Genomic DNA, 21,885 nt, shown 5'->3' with positions numbered 1-21,885 from the left:
AGGCTTAGGCTTGAACTCACGAACCGTGAGATCATGACCTGAGCCAAAACCAAGAGTCAGACACTTAACCATCTGAGCCACCCAGACGCCCCTGTCCTTTGGACTTCTGAAGTTCTTTATGAAATTATCATGTACAATGTTTATCAGTGTTTATAGTGTTTATGTGTGTGATGTATATTTACATACATCCATATACACACACTAACATAACATGTTGCCTATGATAGGTTTTTATATTTTTATGTATAAATATATATATGCTTTATAATTGGTAAATAAAATAGCTAAATAAAATAACTAATGCATTCATTATTCATTATTCCTGTAATTAAGTACCATTGCCTCCAGTCTTTTCTCCTTCTAGTTCATTCAGCTGCTGCCATTAATTTTCTGCAGTACTTCTAAAATCTGCCCCCTACTTTCTGGCCATGATTCTGATTCTGCTCTGCAGACCCACAAGAGATAAGAAATAAGTATTATCTCTTAACTTGAACCTTGTAGGCTGGAATAGGAGGGAGAGACATTTCAAGAAAATAGGGGGAGGGACCAGTAAAGGTGAATGGGGAAGGTTGGGCAGATAGTTGGGAAGCCAGCTTGTGTTGAATGTGTAGTCTGTTGGAGAAGAGCAGGAGGTAAGACAGTTTAGGCTGGATTATGGCAGAATAAACTGAGCATATACTAGTCAGTTTCCTTTGGAACTTTTAGTCATTAGACAATCTTTGCAAATATTTAATAGAAGAGTAAGTAACATAATAAAAGTAGTATATCATAGGAGGATTAACTTGGTAGTAAGTGGATAAGAAAGGTAGGAAAGGGGGCAGACTGAGAGGAAGACCAGGTCTAAGACTTTTGTAGTAAATCAAGATGTGCAGTAAAGGCTTGATGTAGTGGTCATGTTAGAATGGAGAATGGATAGATCTGAGAAATCATGAACAAATATGTATTTTAAAAATTTGTTTCTTTTTTCTTTATTTTCAAGATTATACATGCTTATCACAGAAACTTTAGAAATACAAGAATAAATAGCCCATAATTTTACCATCACCCCAAAATAACTATGGTTAACATTTTTTTTAATATGAAGTTTATTGTCATATTGGTTTCCATACAACACCCAGTGCTCATCCCAACAGGTGCCCTCCTAGATGCCCATCACCACTTTCCCCTCCCTCCCACTCCCCATCAACCCTCAGTTTATTCTCAGTTTATGGTTAGCATTTTAATGTATGTCTTTTGATTATTGTTTAATGGTATATATATGTAACATGACATTTCCACATTTCCTCTCTGAAAAAGGGATCACAGTTGTACGCACTTATACAAATATTATATGGAGATGAACACATGGTCCCTGCCCTCAGGGAGCTTTCAGCCTACTGAGTCTGAAACAGGCAAGTTTATGGGGTGCCTGGGTGGCTCAGTCGGTTGAGCAGCCGACTATGGCTCAGGTCATGATCTTGGGGTCCATGAGTTTGAGCCCCGTGTTGGGCTCTGTGCTGACAGCTCAGAACCTGGGCCTGCTTTGGATTCTGTGTCTCCCTCTCTCTCTCTGCCCCTTCCCTGCTCACACTCTGTCTCTGTCAAAAATAAACAAACATTAAAAAGAAAGAAAGAAAGAAACAGGCAAGTTTACAACTACATACAATGATAGAAGGGTGCACAGAGTCTAGTAGAGGCCAAAGGAGGAAGTGGTTCCTTTTACCTGGGTGGGCTAGGAAAAGCAGAAAGAAGGCACCATAGACTGAGCAGATAGGAAGAAGGGTAGAAGAGCACGTCCAAAAGCAACAGAGGCACATACAAGTTGTGATGGTCAGAAAATTGCGAATTATTTAATGTAGAGGGAAGGTAAGGCATAGTGAGAAAGAGATGAAGCAGAAATAAACTGACAGATGTTGGCCTCTCGGCCACACTGCTCTTGTGGCCTTTCCCTGGGCTACTTCTGTCTTGAGAGTACAGTTTTGTAGAATACAAGTCTTGTAGGCCAGACTGCTGACTTTTGGAAAGTAGGAACTAAACCCAACACAGTGACAGCCTTTCTTCATTACAGGGTAATAAGGGGTTTTTCTCCCTTAATACTTACTGAAAAAAATCTTCTCCCAAATAACTTTAGGTATTGACCAAGAAGAAATTACAAGACTTAGTCAGAGAAGTGGATCCTAATGAGCAATTGGATGAAGATGTGGAGGAGGTAAGGTGGGGTTGGGAACCCCAGAATCTGTGTCCCTGAGAGCTAATACAGAATATTGGCTCTTTAGAGGCAGACAAATCTGAATTTGAATGTTGGCTCTGCCACTTACCAGTTCTGTAGCTGTGGACAAGTCACGTACGCTTTTTGACTCAGTTTCCTCTTGTGTTGGCAGGGTATGGTATTATTTACCCACAGGGTTATTGTGAGGGTTCCCTGGAATAACTTGTACAAATCACTTAGGAGAATGCCTAGCACTTTCTACCTAGCAGCTGCTGCTGCTTTTGCTTGGTGAAAAAGGCTTCGTTTGTTGTTCACAGGCAATCACTTTCAACAGTTTTAGTTGTTTCTATAATATTCCTCCATATTTTTAAGTAATATACTGAAACAGATATTCTTTGATTTCTGTCTGTTGACAGAATTTTGTTAAACCACTCACATCCATACATGCTTCCCTTTCCCTCATTTTTCCAATATGGTTTTGTCACAACTTTTAGATAACTCAGAAATCAGTATTTACATTATTCTGACCAAGTAAATATTGTTCACCACTGAACCAAGTCCTGTTTTGTACTACTTACAAAGTTGATAATTGACTCATTTTTATTTAGTTTTTTTTTGTGCCTTTTTTATTCGACTTCTGCTATCACCTCTGGTGTACCCTTTATCAACATTGTTTTCCAAATGGAAAAATAATCTGCAGATTTTAGTCTCTCCCCCGCCCGCTTTCCTGACTCGGAGATTTCACTCCCAGAATCCTCCATCGTCTTCTGGTCTGATTAATTTTAGGTCACTTGAACAAACCTCTCCTGGGTCTTCCTTTTGCTCTTTTTTTTTTTTTTCTCTCTTTGGATCTCTTGTTTCCTAGATCCTACATCCTCTTATTACTTTATTCCCTCTTTTTGTTAGAGCACATTTTTATTACTGTCTAAGAAGGATAGATGAGAAGTAAATGTCTGAAAATATCTACATTCTAACTTCACACTTAATTTTTGGTTTGAAAGAGTTTAGAATTTGATTATGGAAATCATTTTTTTCCTTTCAGTTGTAAAGGCATTGCTCCATTGTCTTTGAAAATCTATTAAGAAATCTTATGCAGGGTGCTTCCTGCAACTCTTGATCTCAGGGTCGTGAGTTCAAGCCCCATGTTCGGCATGGAGCCTACTTGAGAAAAAAAAAGAAAAACAGAAAGGTCTTATGCCATTCTGATCCCAATTTTGGTTTTTTAGAGTCTTTTTTCTTCCCCCCCCTTTTTTTTTTTAATATTTTCTTTTTTAAGTAATCTCTATACCCAACCTGAGGCTTGTACTCAACCCTGAGATCAAGAGTTGCATGCTCTACCAACTGAGCCAGCCAGGTGCCCCTAGAGTGTTACTTTTTTTCTATTCTGAATTTTCATATGAGCTTTAGTGCTATCTTTTTTCATTTGTTGTGCTGGGTTCCTGGAACCTTCTTTTATTTTAGGGACTTGAGTGCCTCAATTCTGGGATGATTTTGTATATTTTGGGGTTTGGAGTTTTTTGTTATTTGTTTTGCCTTTGCTGAAGAGTATGTAATGACAAGGAAAGGAAATACAAATTATAAAAAAAAAGTATAATTCCATTTTTATTTTTTTATTTTTTATTTTATTTTATTTTTTTTTTAATTTTTAACGTTTATGTTTGAGACAGAGACAGACAGAGCATGAACGGGGGAGGGTCAGAGAGAGAGGGAGACACAGAATATGAAACAGGCCCCAGGCTCTGAGCTGTCAGCACAGAGCCTGACGCGGGGCTCGTACTCACAGACTGTGAGATCATGACCCAAGCTGAGGTCGGACGCTCAACCGACTGAGCCACCCAGGCGCCCCATCCATTTTTATTTTTTTTAACCAGAGGGAAAAATACTTGCTGTCTTTGTGTGTGGGGAGGATGGGGGAGTGGTTGAGGGGGTAGCAGCTTTATTGAGATATAATTCATATACCATAAAATTCACTCATTTGAAATCTACAGTTCAGTGGTTGTTAGTCTCTTCACAGAATTATACAACTCTCAACACTGTCATTTTTAGAACATTTTCATCACCCCTAAAAGAAACCCCTACCTATTAGTAGTCACTCCCATTTTTTTCCAACCCTACAGCCCTTAAGCAACTAACTACTAATCTACTTTCTGTCTTTATAGATTTGCCTGTTTCTGAACATTTCAGATAAATGGAGTCATATAATATGTGGTGTCTGTGACTGGCTTATTTCACTTAGTGTAATGTTTTTAAAGTTCATTAAAGTTCTGTAGCAGATATGAGTACCTCTTTTCTTTTTAGGGCAGAATACTATTCTGTTGTATGGACATACCATTGTTTATCCATTCATCAGTTGATGGGTTGTATCCACTTTTTGGTTATTATGAATGTTGCATGAACATTCATGTGCAAATTTTGTTTTTTTCCTTTTTTTTAAACTCGTGCATAAGTTTTATGTCGAAATATGTTTTCATTTTTCTTGATAATATACTTAGGAGTGAAGTTGCAGAGTCATGTGGTAATTGTTTTTCCAAAGTGCTACATACACCCTTTAACATTCATACCAGCAGTGTGTGAGACTTCCATTTTCTTATATTAGTTTTTTGATAATTTCTTCTCTGTTTTTGCTCTTTCATTCTGTAATGACAATTGGTTGGATATTGAATCTTCTGCATTGGTCCTCTTAGGGTTTTTTGTCTTTGATTTCCTATTTTTCATTTCTTTATAATTCTAAGTTCCACTTGCTAGGGAGATTTTTCTTAGTTTATCTTCTAAACTTTGTAAGTTTTATGGTTTTTTGCTATAAAAATTAGAATTCTTATGAGGTTTTCTTGTTGACTAGTCCTTTTTTTGTTTGTTTGTTTCTTAAAGATTTTATTTGGGGGCACCTGAGTGGCTCAGTTGGTTAAGCATCCAACTTCAGTTCAGGTCATGGTCTCGCGGTTCATGAGTTCAAGCCCCAAGTCGGGCTCTGTGCTGACATCTTGGAGCCCGGAGCCTGCTTTGGATTCTGTGTCTCCCTTTCTCTCCGTCCCTCCCCAACTTGTGCGTGCTCTCTCTGTCTCTCAAAAATAAAATTAAAAAAAAAAAAGGAAAGATTTTATTTTGTAAGTAATCTCTACACCCAAGGTGGGGCTTGCAGAATCCTGACATCAAGAGTCATACTCTTGCACCAGCTGAGCCAGCCAGGCACTTCTAATTGGTCCTTTTTTTCCCCAAGCCACTCTGTTCTTATTTTATGGCTGTAATATCTTCTCTTACCTTTCTTTCCAAGGAATTCCATTTTTTGACATTTTCTTCTTTTCCCTGCATTGTCTTAGTGTCCCCTGGGCCCTTTTTTTCTCCTTGGTTTGCTTATTTTCTTTTTAGTATTGGAGATTTCCTTCACATGTTTGGTGTTCTTGACGATCTGTTCTTAAAGACTGAGCCACTAAAAAGCTGATGTGAAGCAGAATTTACTGATTGGCTTCATCTAGTAACGTACTGTTAATGTTTAGCAACAAATTTGGTGGAGGAAAAGGCCCTAATTTGTAGCGTTTCCTAATTTCTGTGGTGTAAATATTCCCAATATACCCTATTTTAAGCTATCAACATGTTGCTGAATGCAAGATTGTGAAGAAATGCATGTAATTAATTGACTTTTATGAGCTCCTCTCAGCTGGCTTTAGCAAACCACTGGCTTCACTCCAGAATAATTTGTCCACAAGTCAGCCTTCTTATTGGAAGATCTCTACATCTCAGCATCTGTAAGTCTATTCTCTGGAGTCGTTTGGTATCTCCAGAAAAGAATCCTCCAGGCTCCTATCTGGAGGGTTTATCTCTAGCTTCTGACATCCTGAAAGCAAGGCAAGAGAAAGAGGCTGTATCTCTCCCCTGCCATCACTGTGTCTGATGTATTCTAATCCAGAGCCATGGCTATTCAGTGTTCTAGGGAATAAACCTGCTGAGTTCTGGTATGTGTGGGGAGGAGTCACTTGGCTGCTTTTGGAGTGTGGAGGGAATGGGGACTAGTCTGTATATAGACTTGTAATACTTTCTCAGATTTTAGTTCCGTGCCTCAGCCCAATCTTTTATGTAAATAGCACTTCCAGAAGCTGGATCTTTTGGGGGCTGCAAGGGGCAAATCAGTTTAATTCTCATTGGTGTCCCCTTTATGGGCACTTATGTTGTACATTCCATCTGCAGGTCAGATCCCACTTTTCCTCTGTTATCTCCTTGGCAAAAGTTTACTTTAAAAGTTTGTTGGAGGGGTGCCCGAGTGGCTCAGTTGATTAAGCATCTGACTTTGTCTCAGGTCATGATCTTGTGGTTTGTAAATTCAAGCCCCACATTGGGCTGTCTGCTGTTAGCACAGAGCCTGCTTCAGATCCTTTGTTCCCCTCCCTCTCTGCCCTCCCTCGCTCATGCACTCTCTCTCTCTCTCAAAAAATAAACAAATAAAAGTTTATTGGAATCTCGTGTCTATTAAATTTTTCTCTCCTGTTGTCTTTGTGGATTTATATGTCTTTTTTTCCCTTTATTGTTATTTTAATGGATTTAGGGAAGGAGAGGAGGTCATTTTTGGATTTGATTTGCCATGTTTAATCAGAAATCTCTCTGTTAGGAGGTGCCTGGCTGGCTCATTTAGTAGAGTATGTGACTCTTGGTCTCAGGGTGGTGAGTTCAAAGCCCCATGTTGGGCGTAAAGCTTACTTTAAAAAAAAAGAGAGAGAAAGGGGTGCTTAGGTGGCTCAGTTAGTCATCTCTTTTCTTCAGCTCAGGTCATGATCTCATGGATTGTGAGTTCAAGCCCCATGTTGGGCCTTGTGCTGACAGTGTGGAGCCTGCTTGGGATTCTCTCTCTCTCTCTCTCTCTCTCTCTCTCTCTCTCTCTCCCTCTCTCTGCCCTTCCCTCACTCTCTGTGCATCTCTGTGGATGGTATCCATTTGGTTTCATAGAAAAGATAACAATGCAATAATAGTCTAACAGAATAAGGTATACCTGTCTATGATTGTAATTCATTTTATTTTTGGTCAGCAGAGGAGGCCAAGGTATTGACTGATGAAAACTCCAATTTTTAGCTTCAAATTCTGATTTTACTCTTCACATAGTCCAGGATAAATGATAATGAAGTGGTAAGAACCCAGGATTTGGACATGGAACCTGGAAGTTGAATCCTGCTTCTGGTGCTTAGCAGTTGCATGGCCATGAGTCAGCATCCTTCTGTATAGAAGGAGGATAAAATCCATGCCCCATTTTTTTCACAGGATTAATATAAGGACTAGGTGAGATAATGGAAATAAAAATGCTTTAGGAGACTGTGAGTGAGGAAGTATAAAGATTCACTTTTGTTTTCCCACCTAATTCAGAAGAAAATATGAGAGTGAGGGATTGGCCTGATTGATTCCTGCCAGGTAGGAAGTACAGAAAGTAACATCCTCAGAAAGGTGTGAGTTGTGCTCAACCTGGTTAATGAGTTGATGTGTTTTTAGTGTTTTTCTCACTCCTCTTCCTCCTCACCTTAGCCCAAATGCTGATTCCATGGCTTCTAATAGAAAGCCTGACTAAATATGTGATTCAAGCAGACACAGTTGTCCCAGCAACAGAAGCCTACTCTGCCAGTGTCATGGTTACTCTCCCCCACTTTTGTCTTCCCCAGATGCTGCTGCAGATTGCTGATGATTTTATTGAGAGTGTGGTGACAGCAGCCTGCCAGCTTGCTCGGCATCGCAAGTCCAGCACCCTGGAGGTGAAAGATGTCCAGCTGCATCTAGGTATGTGGTCTTGTTTCTCCCTGAGGCATTCACACTGTTACTCCTTTAGGACCACCAGAAAGATCTAGTCAGAGGAACCTTCATGTCAGAATTAGGCTATTGGGTTCTGGGATGTATGTATTCATTCCATAGCAGATTTACATAGAGAAGGGAAACCCATCCATGGTAAGGAGAATGAGCCAAGGCATTGGGTTTGCCACTTTCTGTCTGTATCACCTTGTCCTTCCTACCAACTTTCTCTTAGAGCCTGTTTCCTCATTTGTAAAGTGGAGATCATAATATCATCCCTGTAGAGTGATCATGAGAATTACGGGTTATGTTTGTCAAGTGACTGGCACAGGACCTGGCACAAAGTAGAGTTTTATAAATGTAGCAATTATGTCTCCACCATTTAAATAATGGTGTTTCTCTTCCAGTTTTTAGCCTATTTATGCATCGCCCCCCTCCCCCAAATTGTAATCATAATATACATATAATTTTGTGTTCTGTTTTTCTACACTAAATTCAAGCTTGGGTTTTTCTGAGATAACATTGATAACCATAATTACTTGGGAAATAAACAAGCCCCACTCTGCATTGGTTACAATGCAGTTCAGAAGAAAGTGAACAGTCTTGTGAGTACAGAGATAGTCAAGCTAACTGAATGAGGCAGATTGAGGGATTCGGTATAGATCAGCCCATGACTGATTACTGAAAAAGGCTTCCTTCCCAGTGTCAGGAAGGTATAGCTTAGGGAGACGCTGGTAGTCTTGGTGGAGTAAATAAAACACTTCTGGTTAACGTTGCTGGTATTAGTAATAGAGGACAGATATTCCAGTTATGTGTTATTGGGTAACAAACTGCTCCAAGACAGTGGCTTAAAACAATAACGATGGTTTATTTTGTTCATAAGTCAGGGGGTGACTGGGCTTAGCCAGGCAGTTTTGCTAAGGGGTTTCTCACGTAATTAAAGTCAGGTGGTGGCCGGGGCTGAGATTGTTTTGAAGGAAGATGTATTAGTCTCCTAGGGCTGTCATAACAAAGTACCATAAACTAGGTAGCTTAAAAAAACAAAATTTATTCTCTCACAGTTCTGGCGGCCAGAAATCTAAAATCAAGGTATCAGCAGGGCCATGATCTCTCCAGTGTTACTGTGGAAGAATCTTTCCATGCCTTTTCCTAGCTTCTGGTGGTGGCTAGGAATCCTTGCCTGCATATAGCTGCATCACTCCGTCTATGCCTCTGAGTGACCTTCTCTCCTGTGTGTGTCTCTTGGTCTGCCTCTTCTGCTCTTCAGGATGCTAGTTATACTGGATTAAAGGCCCACCCTACTCCTGTATGACCTTATCTTAATTAGTTACATCTGCAGTGACCCTATTACCAATATATTCTGAGGTGCTGGGGGTTAGGACTTAAACATGTCTTTTTTTTTTTTGAGGGACACAATTCAACCCATAACAGGGTTTCATCATGTCCAAGTCTGATACCTGGGCTAGATGCTCTCAAAAAGCTGGGACTCCAGGGGCGCCTGGGTGGCGCAGTCGGTTAAACGTCCGACTTCAGCCAGGTCACGATCTCGCAGTCCGTGAGTTCGAGCCCCGCGTCGGGCTCTGGGCTAATGGCTCAGAGCCTGGAGCCTGTTTCCGATTCTGTGTCTCCCTCTCTCTATGCCCCTCCCCCGTTCATGTTCTGTCTCTCTCTGTCCCAAAAATAAATAAACGTTGAAAAAAAAATTTAAAAAAAAAAAAAAAAAAAAAAAGCTGGGACTCCACAGGTCTTCCTTTGTCTGCAGTCTCCCTACATGATCTCATCCTGTGCAGTCCCGGGATGGCTAGACTTCTTTTTTTTTTTTTTTAATTGTTTTTTAATGTTTATTTATTCTTGAGAAAGAGAGAGAGAGAGAGAGAGAGAGAGAGAGAGTGCAAGTGAGGGAGGGGCAGAGAGAGAGGGAGACACAGAATCCGCAGCAGAATCTAGGCTCTGAGCTGTCAGCACAGGACCTGATGTGGGGCTTGAACTCCTAAACCGTGAGATCATGACCTGAGCTGAAATCGGACGCTTAATTGACTGAGCCATCCAAGCGCCCCTGGCTGGACTTCTTACGTGGTGGCTATAGGCTCCCAGGATGAGTATCCTATAACCACCTGGCAGAAAGTGCACGGCTTTCACTGACCCAGTGTCTGAAGTCCCTCAGTGTCACTCCACTGAATTCTGTTCTTTGAGGCAATCTCCACTCCTTAACAGGAGGCATGTAAAGGAATTTGCAGACATGTTTTAAAACCACCATAATGCAAATGGATAGAAAGTAGAATGGTGATGATGAGGGGCCGTGGGAGGGGGGAGATGGGCACCGCTTTAATGTGTACAGAGCATTAGTTTGACATGATGAAAACGTTTTGGAAATGAGTAGTGATAATGGTTGTACAACAAGGTGAATGAGCTTAATGCCGCAGAACTGTATGCCTAAAAATGGTTATGGGGCGCCTGGGTGGCTCAGTCGGTTGGGCGACCGACTTCGGCTCAGGTCATGATCTCGTGGTCCGTGAGTTTGAGCCCGCATCGGGCTCTGTGCTGACAGCTCAGAGCCTGGAGCCTGTTTCAGATTCTGTGTCTCCCTCTCTCTCTGACCTTCCCCCATTCATGCTCTGTCGTTCTCTGTCTCTAAAATGAATAAACATTAAAAAAATAAAATAAAATAAAAATGGTTAAAATGGTAATTATTATGTATATTTTGCCACAACCCTCCCCCACACAACAGATTATATTACTTTGAGAGTTTAGCATTCCTATTTTTAAATTTTTTTAAGTTTATTTATTTATTTATTTATTTGAGAGAGCATGTATAAGTGGGGGAGGGGGCAGAGAGCAGAGGGAGCAGAGAGAGAGAGAGAGGAAGAGAGAGAATCCCAAGCAGCCTCCGTGCTGTCAGTGCAGAGCTGATACTGGGCTCACTCAGTCTCACAAACTATGAGATCTTGACCTGAGCCGAAATCAAGAGTCAGATGCTTAACTGACTGAGCCACCAAAGCACCCCAAAATATTTTGTATTTTAATTATTAGAAATAACATTGGAATGTTAGTTTATTCATTATGGGTGAGAAGTAATTGTCACAAAGATAGGAATACTCACAAGTCTGCATTGCCAGAACAGCTTCTGTAGCAGGCCTAGGTGGAGACCGATGCATAATCAGATCGCTTGGGGGGCATGGGATCGGAGCAAGGGGAATTGAGGAACCTGGTATTGAATGGCACCTGACCACCCAGGTCTGCTGCACACCACCCCCGACAAAGTTAGACTTGCAGATGGGGATGTAAAATCTGGACATCTCCTCTCTTCTGACCGACTGGGATGGGTCCTGCCAGGTTTGCTTCTCACCTGATTTTCTGTACTTGCGTAGTTAAATAACCTCCCTTTCTGACAGACAGAGTCTTTAGAAATGTGGAAGTTTAGGAGCACCTGGGTGGCTTAGTTGGTTAAATGTCCATCTCTTGATTTCGGCTAAGGTTATGATCTCACGGTTCGTGGGTTTGAGCCCTGCATGGGGCTCTGTGCTGACAACTTGGAGCCTGCTTGGGATTATCTCTCTCTCACTCCCTCCCTCTCCTTTTGCCTCTCTCCCTGCTCATGCTCTCTTTCTCAAAATAAATAAACTTAAAAAAAAAAAAAGAAATGTGGGAGTTCAATGAGATAATGTACATGGAATGCTTTGTACAGTGCTGCTTTATTTTTATATTTTTAAATGTTTTTTAATTATTTTAGAGAGAGAGAGACAGAATGCAAGCAGGGGAGGGGCAGAGAGAGAGGGAGACACAGAATCCAAAGCAGGCTCCAGGCTCCGAGCTGTCAGTGCAGAGCCTGACTCAGGGCTCGAACTCATGAACTGTGAGATCATGACCTGACCCAAAGTTAGACACCTAACCAACTGAGCCACCCAGGTGCCCCTACAGTGCTGCTTTATACCACACATTTTACTATACCTTTTAGTCACTAAATGATTGTTGTTGCTGTTACATTAATGTAATACAAAATATAAATATACGCATAGTTAAAATTTTTTAAATTTTCATTTATTTTTGAGAGACAGAGAGCAAGCCGGGGAGGGACAGAGAGAGAAACAGAGGATCCAAAGCAGACTCTGCACTGAGACTGGAGAGCCGATGTGGGGTTCAAACTCACAAGCTGTGATCATCACCTGAATCGAAGTCAGACCCCCAACTGAGTCACCCAGGCGCCCCTAAATATATACATATTTACATATATTGCTACACATACTTAACATGTGTGCATTCTTGCCTGGTAGCTACTATCTTTTTTTTTTTTTTTAATATTTTTTTTTTTTTTTTTTTTTTTTTTTTTTAAGTAATCTCTACAGTGTGGAGCTCAGACTCACAATCCCGAGATCAAGAGTCGCATCCCCTACCAACTGAGCCAGCCAGCCTGGCTGTTCTCTTTCTTTAAAGACACTCTATATATCCATATCCTGACCCACTTTTATTGATTGTAAAGTTTAATTCCCAGAGAATAATCTTTTTTAAAGGCTCATTTTTTTTTTAAGTTTATTATTTTTGAGAGAGAGACATAGCGTGAGTGGAAGAGGGACTGAGAGAGAGGGAGACCCAGAAGTTGGCTCTAGGCTCCAAGCTGTCAGCACAGAGCCCAATGTGGGACTTGAACTCGGGAACTTCGAGATCATGATCTAAGCTGAAGTCGGACACTTAACCAACTGAGCCACCCAGGCACCCCGGGAATAATCTTAGTTACACTTTCTTTTTTTTTTTTTTTTTTTTAACGTTTATTTATTTTTGAGACAGAGAGAGACAGAGAGAGACAGAGCATGAACAGGGGAGGGGCAGAGAGAGAGGGAGACACAGAATCTGAAACGGGCTCCAGGCTCTGAGCTGTCAGCACAGAGCCCGATGCGGGGCTCGAACTCACGGACCATGAGATCATGACCTGAACCGAAGTCGGACGCTTAACCGACTGAGCCACCCAGGCGCCCCATTAGTTCCACTTTCAAGGACTGACAACAAATATTATTTGCAGAAGGCTTCAGATATTTTTATTTTCAAATAAATATTGGAAGAGAGCTGTATATAAAATTATTCTAGAACCAAACATAAATCATTTATTCATCCAATAGTTACTGTACAGTAGACACAAAGTATAACTATAAAATCACTAATACTCAATTTGATTTAAGTAAGTGGCTGCCTGGGGCAAAACAGATTTGCAAAACAAATGTTTTCAGTGCTTTAGGGCATATGATAAAGTATCTTACTCCTTTTGAATAGGCTTATTCCCTAATAAACAAAATCTCTTTGCCCTCTTGGAACCTTTAGGGACACTCTTACAGGGATGACCATATCCAGTGGCACCAGAACACAGGGCTGTGCTATGGACATACCTATGTCTATATCCATATCTCTGTGCATTTATCCCAGGCTCTGGGACTGCATTATGTCATTGAATGCTTTCAACCACCCTATGACATGGTTATTACTGTTGTTACTACCATGTAAAAGATGAAGAAACTGAGACCCAGCGTCATACAGCTCTACAGTGAAGCAGCAGAACTGGGACTTGGCTCTTAACTCCAGAATGCTCAAAATGCCTTTCTCCTCCTCCTCTTCCTTTGGGTTTGAGAGGAGTGACTTTGAACATAGGAATAAGACAACTGAAGGTGCCTGGCTGGCTCAATGGGGAGAGCATGTGACTCTTGATCTCAGGATCGTGAGTTCAAGCCCCATGTTAAGTGTGGAGCCTACTTTAAAAAAAAAAAAAAAAAGACAACTGAAGAAACAAATGACTTTTCTGTTCTCTTGAGCTGCATGGAAACCTTAGGGCTCATAACTCACAGCCTGGACTCATTTCCCTCTTTTGTCTTTGCATGTAGGTCGAATGGTGTCATTTCAAACCTTGGAGGCACCACATGTGATTCCCCCATTTGTATTCCACAGAATCCCTCTGCAGGGTTACTGCTAATTAATATAGCTGATTGCTCAGATTAGTGCTCCCTGACCCTTGTCCAAGGGTCCCCCTGCACTTTGATGCTGCCTTCCCTGTCCCCTTATCTCTGTGCTGGCCTCTTCCTTGCAGAACGCCAGTGGAACATGTGGATCCCTGGATTTGGCTCTGAAGAAATCCGACCCTACAAAAAGGCTTGCACCACAGAGGCTCACAAACAGGTGAGGAGCTGTCAGAAACCCAGGGGAGTCACAGCTGATCCTTGAGCTGTGTCTCCAAGGGAGCAAGACAGCACACACAGCTACTATCACTGCAGTTGTCACTTCCCTCACACAGTAAGCTCCACTCCCTGGACCACAGATCAGAGAGGGCAAGAAGCACAGGGCTCCATGGGAGAACAGTGAGATACATCTGTGGTACTTTGCTGTTCCCACATGTGGCCTCAGTTTTTTCTCTCAGTCCTGATGGGCGCCACTTAAAGCTGTTGATTGTAGATTCTTCTAATAGGGACAGAACTCGCCCCTCCATGTCTCCCTAATGAAATCCTCCTGCACTGTTGCTGTCAGAACATCATATGTGGCCCTCTGGGTAGAGGGCAGTTTAAAGAAAGGAGAGATAAGCCATACTTGTGCAGGAGGGTCGCGCCCAGACTGCCGTGCTAGGCATTCTGGCCTCTGTCCCAGCTTCACCTTTGTTCTCTGCCCCTCTGACTGCAGAACTGAGGGGTCAGTATGAGAAGTAACTCCACTTCTGCTGTGAACGAGTTGTCTCTGTCATTGGTCAATCTGATAGCAGTGATGGCTTCCTCTTGACAACATCTTAATTTAGCTGGTGCTCTGATTTCAAAAGTGAGTTCTTTCCAAGCTTAATGGGCATAGTTGGGTGGTTGTAGCTGACTGTCCCTTGCTTCCTGGGATCTCCGGAGTGTGTGTGTTTACAATGCTCACAGAGGAAGCCCTACACGGAAGCCACTGATAGCCTGAATCAAAAGATCACAGTATTCCTCAGAAGGCAGTCCTTCAGACAAGGGATGGTCATTTTGGCTCTGTTCCCAAATTATCCACTTTTCAGCCCTATCTCCCTCCCCGTCCCCCTCTCTCAGCAAGTATCATAATATTAGGACAATCTCTTGGTCAAAGAGTAAGCAAAGCCAGTCAGTAATTTGGCCAGTGGCTGGAAATAGTAAAATTTGAAACCTGTGACCTGAATGTTTCCCTGATGGGTTGTGGTGGAAATTGTTAGTGTCAGTTTCCTTCACTATAGGTCATCAAGAGTGAAATATCAGCTCCCTTTATGTGTGGCAACAGTCTTGAAACAGTCCCCTTCCCTATTTTCTTCATCCTCAGAGAGATTGGACTCTAGAATCCTCAGAGATTAGGAGTCTAGAAAACATATGCTTTGATGACCTATCCCCTAAGTCCCCAAAAGGCAAGAGCTGTCACCTTCTGTTTTTAACTTTCTTGCCATCCTGCTAACCTACAGTAGTTTGGGTCTTTTGGTCAACAGAATGGACCTACTGGCCTGTCCAAACATCTCTTGGGGTCTGAAGACTGCTCTTAAGCTCAAAGGAGCCTACTGAGCTGCGCTGTGCATGTAGGTTCCCAAGGGCTCCAGCTTGTGGTATAGACCATGCCACACATGGGTGACTAGGACAGTTCCTGACTCTAACCCGTGTTATTGGTTATTTCACTCTCCTTTCAGAGAATGGCATTGATCCGGAAAACAACCAAGAAATAACACATGGAAAGGTCAGGGAATGGACAACAATGTATTTGGAGATACTTGAGCTGAGACCTCAGCCATCTCATCCTTGGATTTTTTTTTTTAATGCTTTACAGAGAAGCATATATTTTTTATTAACAGTACAGCAATATCTATAATGACTGAGAGGATCTGCCAAAAGAATAAAGCCTCCTATCCCAACTTCCGGTCCCTTTTCCCTGCCGTCTCAGAGAGGAACAATGTATCTTCCAGAGAAGATTTTATTTGTGGTTTATTATATAAGTGATTGAATATGGAACAAAGCATTACGGTCTTGTTTGGTGAGACAGTATTAGCAGGATTTGTAGAGGTTTTTGTTTCCTTTTCCCTTCCCCTTTTCCCTGTACTTTGTAATGTCAGTGTTTATATGAATATGACTTTCATTTGCTTTTCCAGAATAAAGAAGTTATTAATCGAAGAACACAGGGTGTACATGGCTTATAGCCTTTGAAAGGCCAGAGAGAGTTCAGAGGACAAGCGAGGCTGGATGTAGCTCTCTGTCAGCAGGTGGCAGCACCACTATTCATTCTGTGAGGAGAAAAAAAACCCAGACATTTTTCTATTATTTTACTCCAAGGAAGGCCATACCGTCAGTAGGAGTTTGAGTCCAGTTTCTCTGCCATAAGAACGGGACAGGGTGACTCTCATGAGCCCCAATCTCGAGAGTTTTGGCAAAGTCTTTTTTGACCTGCTCTTCTAGAACTCCTGAAGTTCATCCTTGGCCCCAAGAAAGGATGGCAGTAGCTTGGGGAAAGGCCCATCTGTGCAGGTGCCTGTCTGTTCTTAGTTGTTGATGTCCCTGATCCCTGTATTTTCAACATCATGCAGAGGAAACCAGGCACCTTAAGAACTCAGGGTCATGACCTTCAGTGGTACCTAGCATCACCCTGTCCTGAGCCCAGTGTAGCCCTTGTGGATTGTGAGGGTTCCTCGGGCCTCAGGGGGCGTGGGTGTTCCATCCAGAGATCACGAGCATGGGTATAGCCACCTTGTCCTGCTTTTCTCCTCTGCCTTGAATCTTGGCCTGAGATGGGACCCTGCTTTTCATTCCCTCCCACTTGGAATTTGGCCCCATAACCCCTCTCTTAAGTGAGCAGCCCAAAGGCTGTGCTGATGTTCCTGTTGCTCTTGGCCAAGGTCTCAACATGGCGAGCACCCAAAGAAGCAGCCAGCTTCTCTTCCTCCAACGTCACCTGTTGCTTGGGTACCAGGTCACTTCTGCGGCCTACCACCAGGAAGAGGATGTTGAAGAGTTTCACTTTTTCCAGAACCTCCTGATACCACTGGGTGACATTCTCAAAGGATGTTCTGTTGGTGATATCAGACAGCAAAAGGCCTCTCGCTGAGTTCCGATAGTAGGAGCGAGTCACTGACCTTGACAACCAAGAAGGAACCCAGAATTAGTTTTGAAACCTTCTTTAAGGACAGAAAGGGACAAAAGAATTGAGCAGTTTAATGGAAAGAGCTGGGGTAGAGTCAAAAGATCTCAATTCTTGATCAGCTGTGTGACAGGTAAGTGGCTTCATCCATCTTGAGCCTTGTCCTATCTGTATGTGGAGGGGCTTGTTCATTCAGCAAGTATTTATAAGCTGGACCTGGGCCTGTGTTGGTGAACAAAAACATGGAGCAGTCCTGCCATAGAGTGGGTGTAAAACTGCCTCTGTGCCTAGGGCTGCAAAGGAGAGGTTCACAGGACTGGGGGCAGTCGGTCTGACCAACTGAGTTGAGTGACTCAGGTGAAGGCGTGGAGATCTCTTTGAGGGAGAGAGAACTGCATGGAAGCCAGCCCCGAGGCAGTGTAGTGAGGTGAGTCAGGCCAGGTCATGCAGTGCCTCGTAGGCCCCAGCAAGAGTGTACTTTACCCAAAAGGTAACAGGGGCCACTAGGGGATTTTCATCAGGCTTGCAGTTGTTTTTGTTTTAACAGAATGCCAAGATTTTATTTATTTTTTCTCTTTTTTTTTTCAACGTTTTTATTTATTTTTGGGACAGAGAGAGACAGAGCATGAACGGGGGAGGGGCAGAGAGAGAGGGAGACACAGAATCGGAAACAGGCTCCAGGCTCCGAGCCATCAGCCCAGAGCCTGACGCGGGGCTCGAACTCACGGACCGCGAGATCGTGACCTGGCTGAAGTCGGACACTTAACCGACTGCGCCACCCAGGCGCCCCTCTTTTTTTTTTATATTAAATATAATTTATTGTCAGGTTTGCAGTTTTAAAACATCACCCTGGCCAGGCAGTAGAGTACAAATAGCCAGGAGGGGGGAAGGGAGAGGGCAGGTGTGGAAGCAGAGAGATTCATTAGAAGGCTGTTGCCTGGATGGAGGTGGTGGTAGTGAAGCGGAGGGCAGGGGGGATTCTGAAAGATGGTTACACGGCGCACTCACAGGCTTTGATGACTGTGTGTAGGAGTACAGGACAGGGGCACCACCAAGTGATCTATGAGGCATCTTCTGACTTGGTGTGGCCATCCTTGGTGCAGCTCACCCGCACCCTGGGTTCGAGGCCCTCTTCCTCATTGACTGAGAACCATATCCAGATTCCCAGAGCCTAGCCCAGTGCTGAGGAGCTCAGGGACAACAGGGCTGATGGACTCCAGCATCCTTGTAGAGGATCCTTGTAGGGTGCTTACAGAGGTGCCTCATGCTATGCTAAGTGCCTTCCATAGATAAGTGCATTGTGTTTTCCCAGCAAGTCTGAAGAAGGAAGAATGTGCTTGGCCTGTGTCACACAGTGTAATTGTAGTATCTTATCTAATCCCATGTTCCCAGGAGGAAACTGAGAGTTAAAAGTTTAACTTACTCAAAATCACACAGCTTGTGTTGGTGCTGAGGCTTCAGCCAAGTCCATCTGACTTCCGGAGCCTGCCTCTGCCCTGTCTCCCTAAGTCTTATGGAGACAAGATGGGGGTGACTAAGAACAGCATATGCAAAGGCCCAGAGGTGTAAAGAGGTTAGTGCATCATGTGGCTCAAGCACAAGGTGTAACACTGGGAGACGATGTCCAGAGATGAGCAGCAAGTAAACTTGAGAGGTGGACAGCTTGCAGGCAATAGTGTCAAAGTCTTCAGAGGCTGCTGTGTGTGTGTGTGTATCTGTGTATCTGTCTGTCTTGCAGGAATGGGAGGGTGTAGTGTTGGTGGCCCAGAAGGCTGGCCTTGGGCTTCCCACCCCTCTTCAGCCTGAGCAATACCTTTTCCTAATTGGGGGACATTTTTAGGACTAAAAGATAAGAGGATTCTGATGCTAAAAATAAGCATATAAACAAAAAGTTTGAAAACTACTGTCCAGGTGATGGGGAGCCAGTGGAGGTTTAGGGGGAGGACTAATGTGATTGTGTTTCCATGTTAAAAGCCTTGCTCTGGCTGCCAGTGTGGAGAATGGAGTTGGAGGCGGGTGGGAGGGGTACAGCCAGGAATTTGCTTTAGTTAATTTGAACTAAAAGTAAAGGGGTATGGCATGTGAGGTTTTCCTAGGAAAGTATTAACCAAAAGATAGAGGTAGGGTGTGGCTGCAACAACAGGAGTGAGTTTTGAGGACACAAAAGGAAGCATCTGGTACCAGAAAGTCATCCTGGAAAGTCCCGTGTGCCTGAATGAGGGGAAGCAGGGAGGAGGAGGCCAGAGCTGGACTGAAGCCTCACAATTACCTATAGTTAAAAAAGGCCCCAGCATCACCCAGTGCTGCCCTTTATTTTACTGGTAAGAACATTAAGGTCTGGAGAGGTCATTATGACCTGTCTGAGGTCACTGGGCAGGCTAGGACTCAGACCTGTGCTCTTGGCCCATTGTCTTTCCTTCTCATGGAAACTGTGGCCTTGAAATGCTAGAGTCTAGTGGGGCAAAATGATAAGAGACAGCAGAGCCTGAAATCTCAAAGAAGGGAGCCACTCAGGTGCCCTAAAGGCTCAGAGAAGGAACTGATACATTAGGTTGGGCCAAACCTTGAAGGATGAACAGAGTTTTGACATAGATGGAGAAAGGACATTCCAGACAAGGGATGGGCACATGAAAGACCCAAAGGGAGCTTGTTAACAGAAGGAAGTTAACACTCATTGGGCACTTAACACATGTCATCATATTTAATCCTCTAACAAACCTGTGACGTAGGAATTGTTCTCATTTTACCATAAAGACTGAGGCTCAGAGGTAGAGAGATTAGACTCCCACCCCCAATATCTTCAGTTCCAGCTTCATGTGTGGAGAGCAGGATGGGTCTTCCCTCTTTACCCACTAGGTTTCAGTGGCTCCCAGGGCAGGCTGGATCTTCAGAAAGGGCCTACAGGTAGCAGACTTTGGCTCTGTGCCTTCTAAAGGGCAAAAAGCATGGATCCAGGCCTGGGAACTTGACCATGCGGAAGCTGCTATGGCCAGAGAGGGTTTAGCCAGGGTGCTGCTTTGGAGAGGGAGTTTTGTGTGTTCAGACTAGCCTAGGGATAGCCCCGAAGGGACGATTCTGGAATCTCACCCTTAATAAGAAAGCAGAGCCCAGTTCACATCTCCGGGTCTGGAGGCAGGGAGCAGGGTGGGGGTGCGGTCAAGATCTTTTAAGATCTTTGGTAGAGTCTGGAATCCTTATTTACCCAGTGTTTACTTTGGTAGTCTCTGTTCCCTTACAGTGATTAGGAGCAAAACCCTCAGGGGAAGAAGGGGACATCCATTTTGTGAATTCCTACTGTGTGGCCAGCACTGCTTTAAATTTCTCATCTAATCTTAAGAAAGAAAATTTCTTTTTAATCTTTATTTATTTTTTTATTTTTTTTCAACGTTTATTTATTTTTGGGACAGAGAGAGACAGAGCATGAACGGGGGAGGGGCAGAGAGAGAGGGAGACACAGAATCGGAAACAGGCTCCAGGCTCTGAGCCATCAGCCCAGAGCCTGACCTGGCTCAGAGCCTGACGCAGGGCTCGAACTCCCGGACTGCGAGATCGTGACCTGGCTGAAGTCGGACGCTTGACCGACTGTGCCACCCAGGCGCCCCTTAATCTTTATTTTTGAGAGAGAGAGACAGAGACAGAGCATGAGTGGGGAAGGGGCAGAGAGAGAGGGAGACACAGAATCCGAAGCAGGCTCCAAGCTCTGAGCTGTCAGCATAGAGCTTGATGTGGGGCTCAAACCCACAAACTGCAAAATCATGACCTGAACCGAAGTCACACGCTTTAACCAACTGAGCCACCCAGGAGCCCCTCATCTAATCCTTTCTAAAACCCTGTGAGTTAGGTATTACTATCCTCTTTTTCCAGAGGAGTCCACTGTGGCTTGCAGAGACGAAGTGAGTTCCCCAGGGTCCCACAGTTACACAGTGGAGCTGAGAGTCAAACTTGACTGCAAAGCTTACCCTACTTTTGGCCGCTGGGATGATACTGTGGGTAAGAGGTGATCCTTGGGGTGCCTGAGTAGCTCAAGTTTGTTAAGCATCTGAGTCTTGATATCATCTGACGCTCAAAATAAACTTTAAAAATAGTAGTAAAAGAGGAGGCAGTGCACAGCGAGACCCACCCTGGCCCATCCCCTATGGGGAAGAAGCTAAGAAACCCACCTAGACTAGAAACCTCCCAAGAGCCCTTGGAAGAAGGGATTATCAGTCACATGATACTGAAGAGGAATCTGAGACTGAGTAAGTCCCCAGGTCACAAAGTGAATTAAATGGTTTTGCTCTTTTGCTGTGGCAACTGTCCATGCCCTTCCTGTGCCCACTGGCACAATGACACCTCTCCTATACCTGCAGATTCTTCTTCTTCTTTTTTTTTTTTTTTTTAATTTTGAGAGAGGGAGAGAGACAGAGAAAACGTGAGAGTGGGGGAGAGGAAGAGAGAATCCTAAGGAGGCTCCCGGCTGCGAGCACAGAGCCTGATGCCATGCTGGGCTCAAACTCATGAACCCTGAGATCATGACCTGAGCCGAAATCAAGAGTTGGATGCTTTATTGAGCCACCCACGTGCCCTACACCTGCTGAGATTCTTACCAACATAAACACCATCTCCAGGAAGCCTCCCCAGATTGCCCCAAGACATTTTCTGCCTAGCAGTTCCTGTTCTCCAGGAGGCAATTTCTGAGATGAGGATTAGTGAGCAGATATGGATTAGGGTATTCTGGAGAGCAATATCTGCATGGGGGGCCGGGGGGGGGGAGGTGCAACTAAGCAGAGGGAGAAGAGCTGTGATGTTGTAAGAACAATGGCCTCAATTTGCCCCATGAAGACTGACAAAGCTGGGTTTGACCTTCTGAGTTGGGGCAAAGA

The 21,885-nt window shown here is 43.6% G+C and overlaps 1 protein-coding gene across 2 annotated transcripts in view; it reads left to right on the top strand.

Moving 5' to 3' along the window:
- TAF12 (TATA-box binding protein associated factor 12) overlaps positions 1-16,065 on the top strand; it is a 33,074-nt gene extending 17,009 nt beyond the window's left edge. For both annotated transcript variants that reach the window (XM_040466853.1, XM_040466849.1), the window contains 4 exons: positions 2,111-2,188; positions 7,825-7,939; positions 14,016-14,104; positions 15,585-16,065. In XM_040466853.1, coding sequence (XP_040322787.1) covers positions 2,111-2,188; positions 7,825-7,939; positions 14,016-14,104; positions 15,585-15,620 — 318 coding nt within the window. In that variant the 3' untranslated portion in view covers positions 15,621-16,065. The remainder of the gene's footprint in view (positions 1-2,110; positions 2,189-7,824; positions 7,940-14,015; positions 14,105-15,584) is intronic.
- The last annotated feature ends 5,820 nt before the right edge of the window (positions 16,066-21,885 follow it).

The sequence above is a fragment of the Herpailurus yagouaroundi genome, unplaced genomic scaffold (assembly GCF_014898765.1).
Source record: "Herpailurus yagouaroundi ecotype Mexico unplaced genomic scaffold, PumYag 77, whole genome shotgun sequence".
In the NCBI taxonomy this organism is placed as follows: domain Eukaryota; kingdom Metazoa; phylum Chordata; class Mammalia; order Carnivora; family Felidae; genus Herpailurus; species Herpailurus yagouaroundi.
This window is presented reverse-complemented; position numbering and strand designations above follow the sequence as displayed.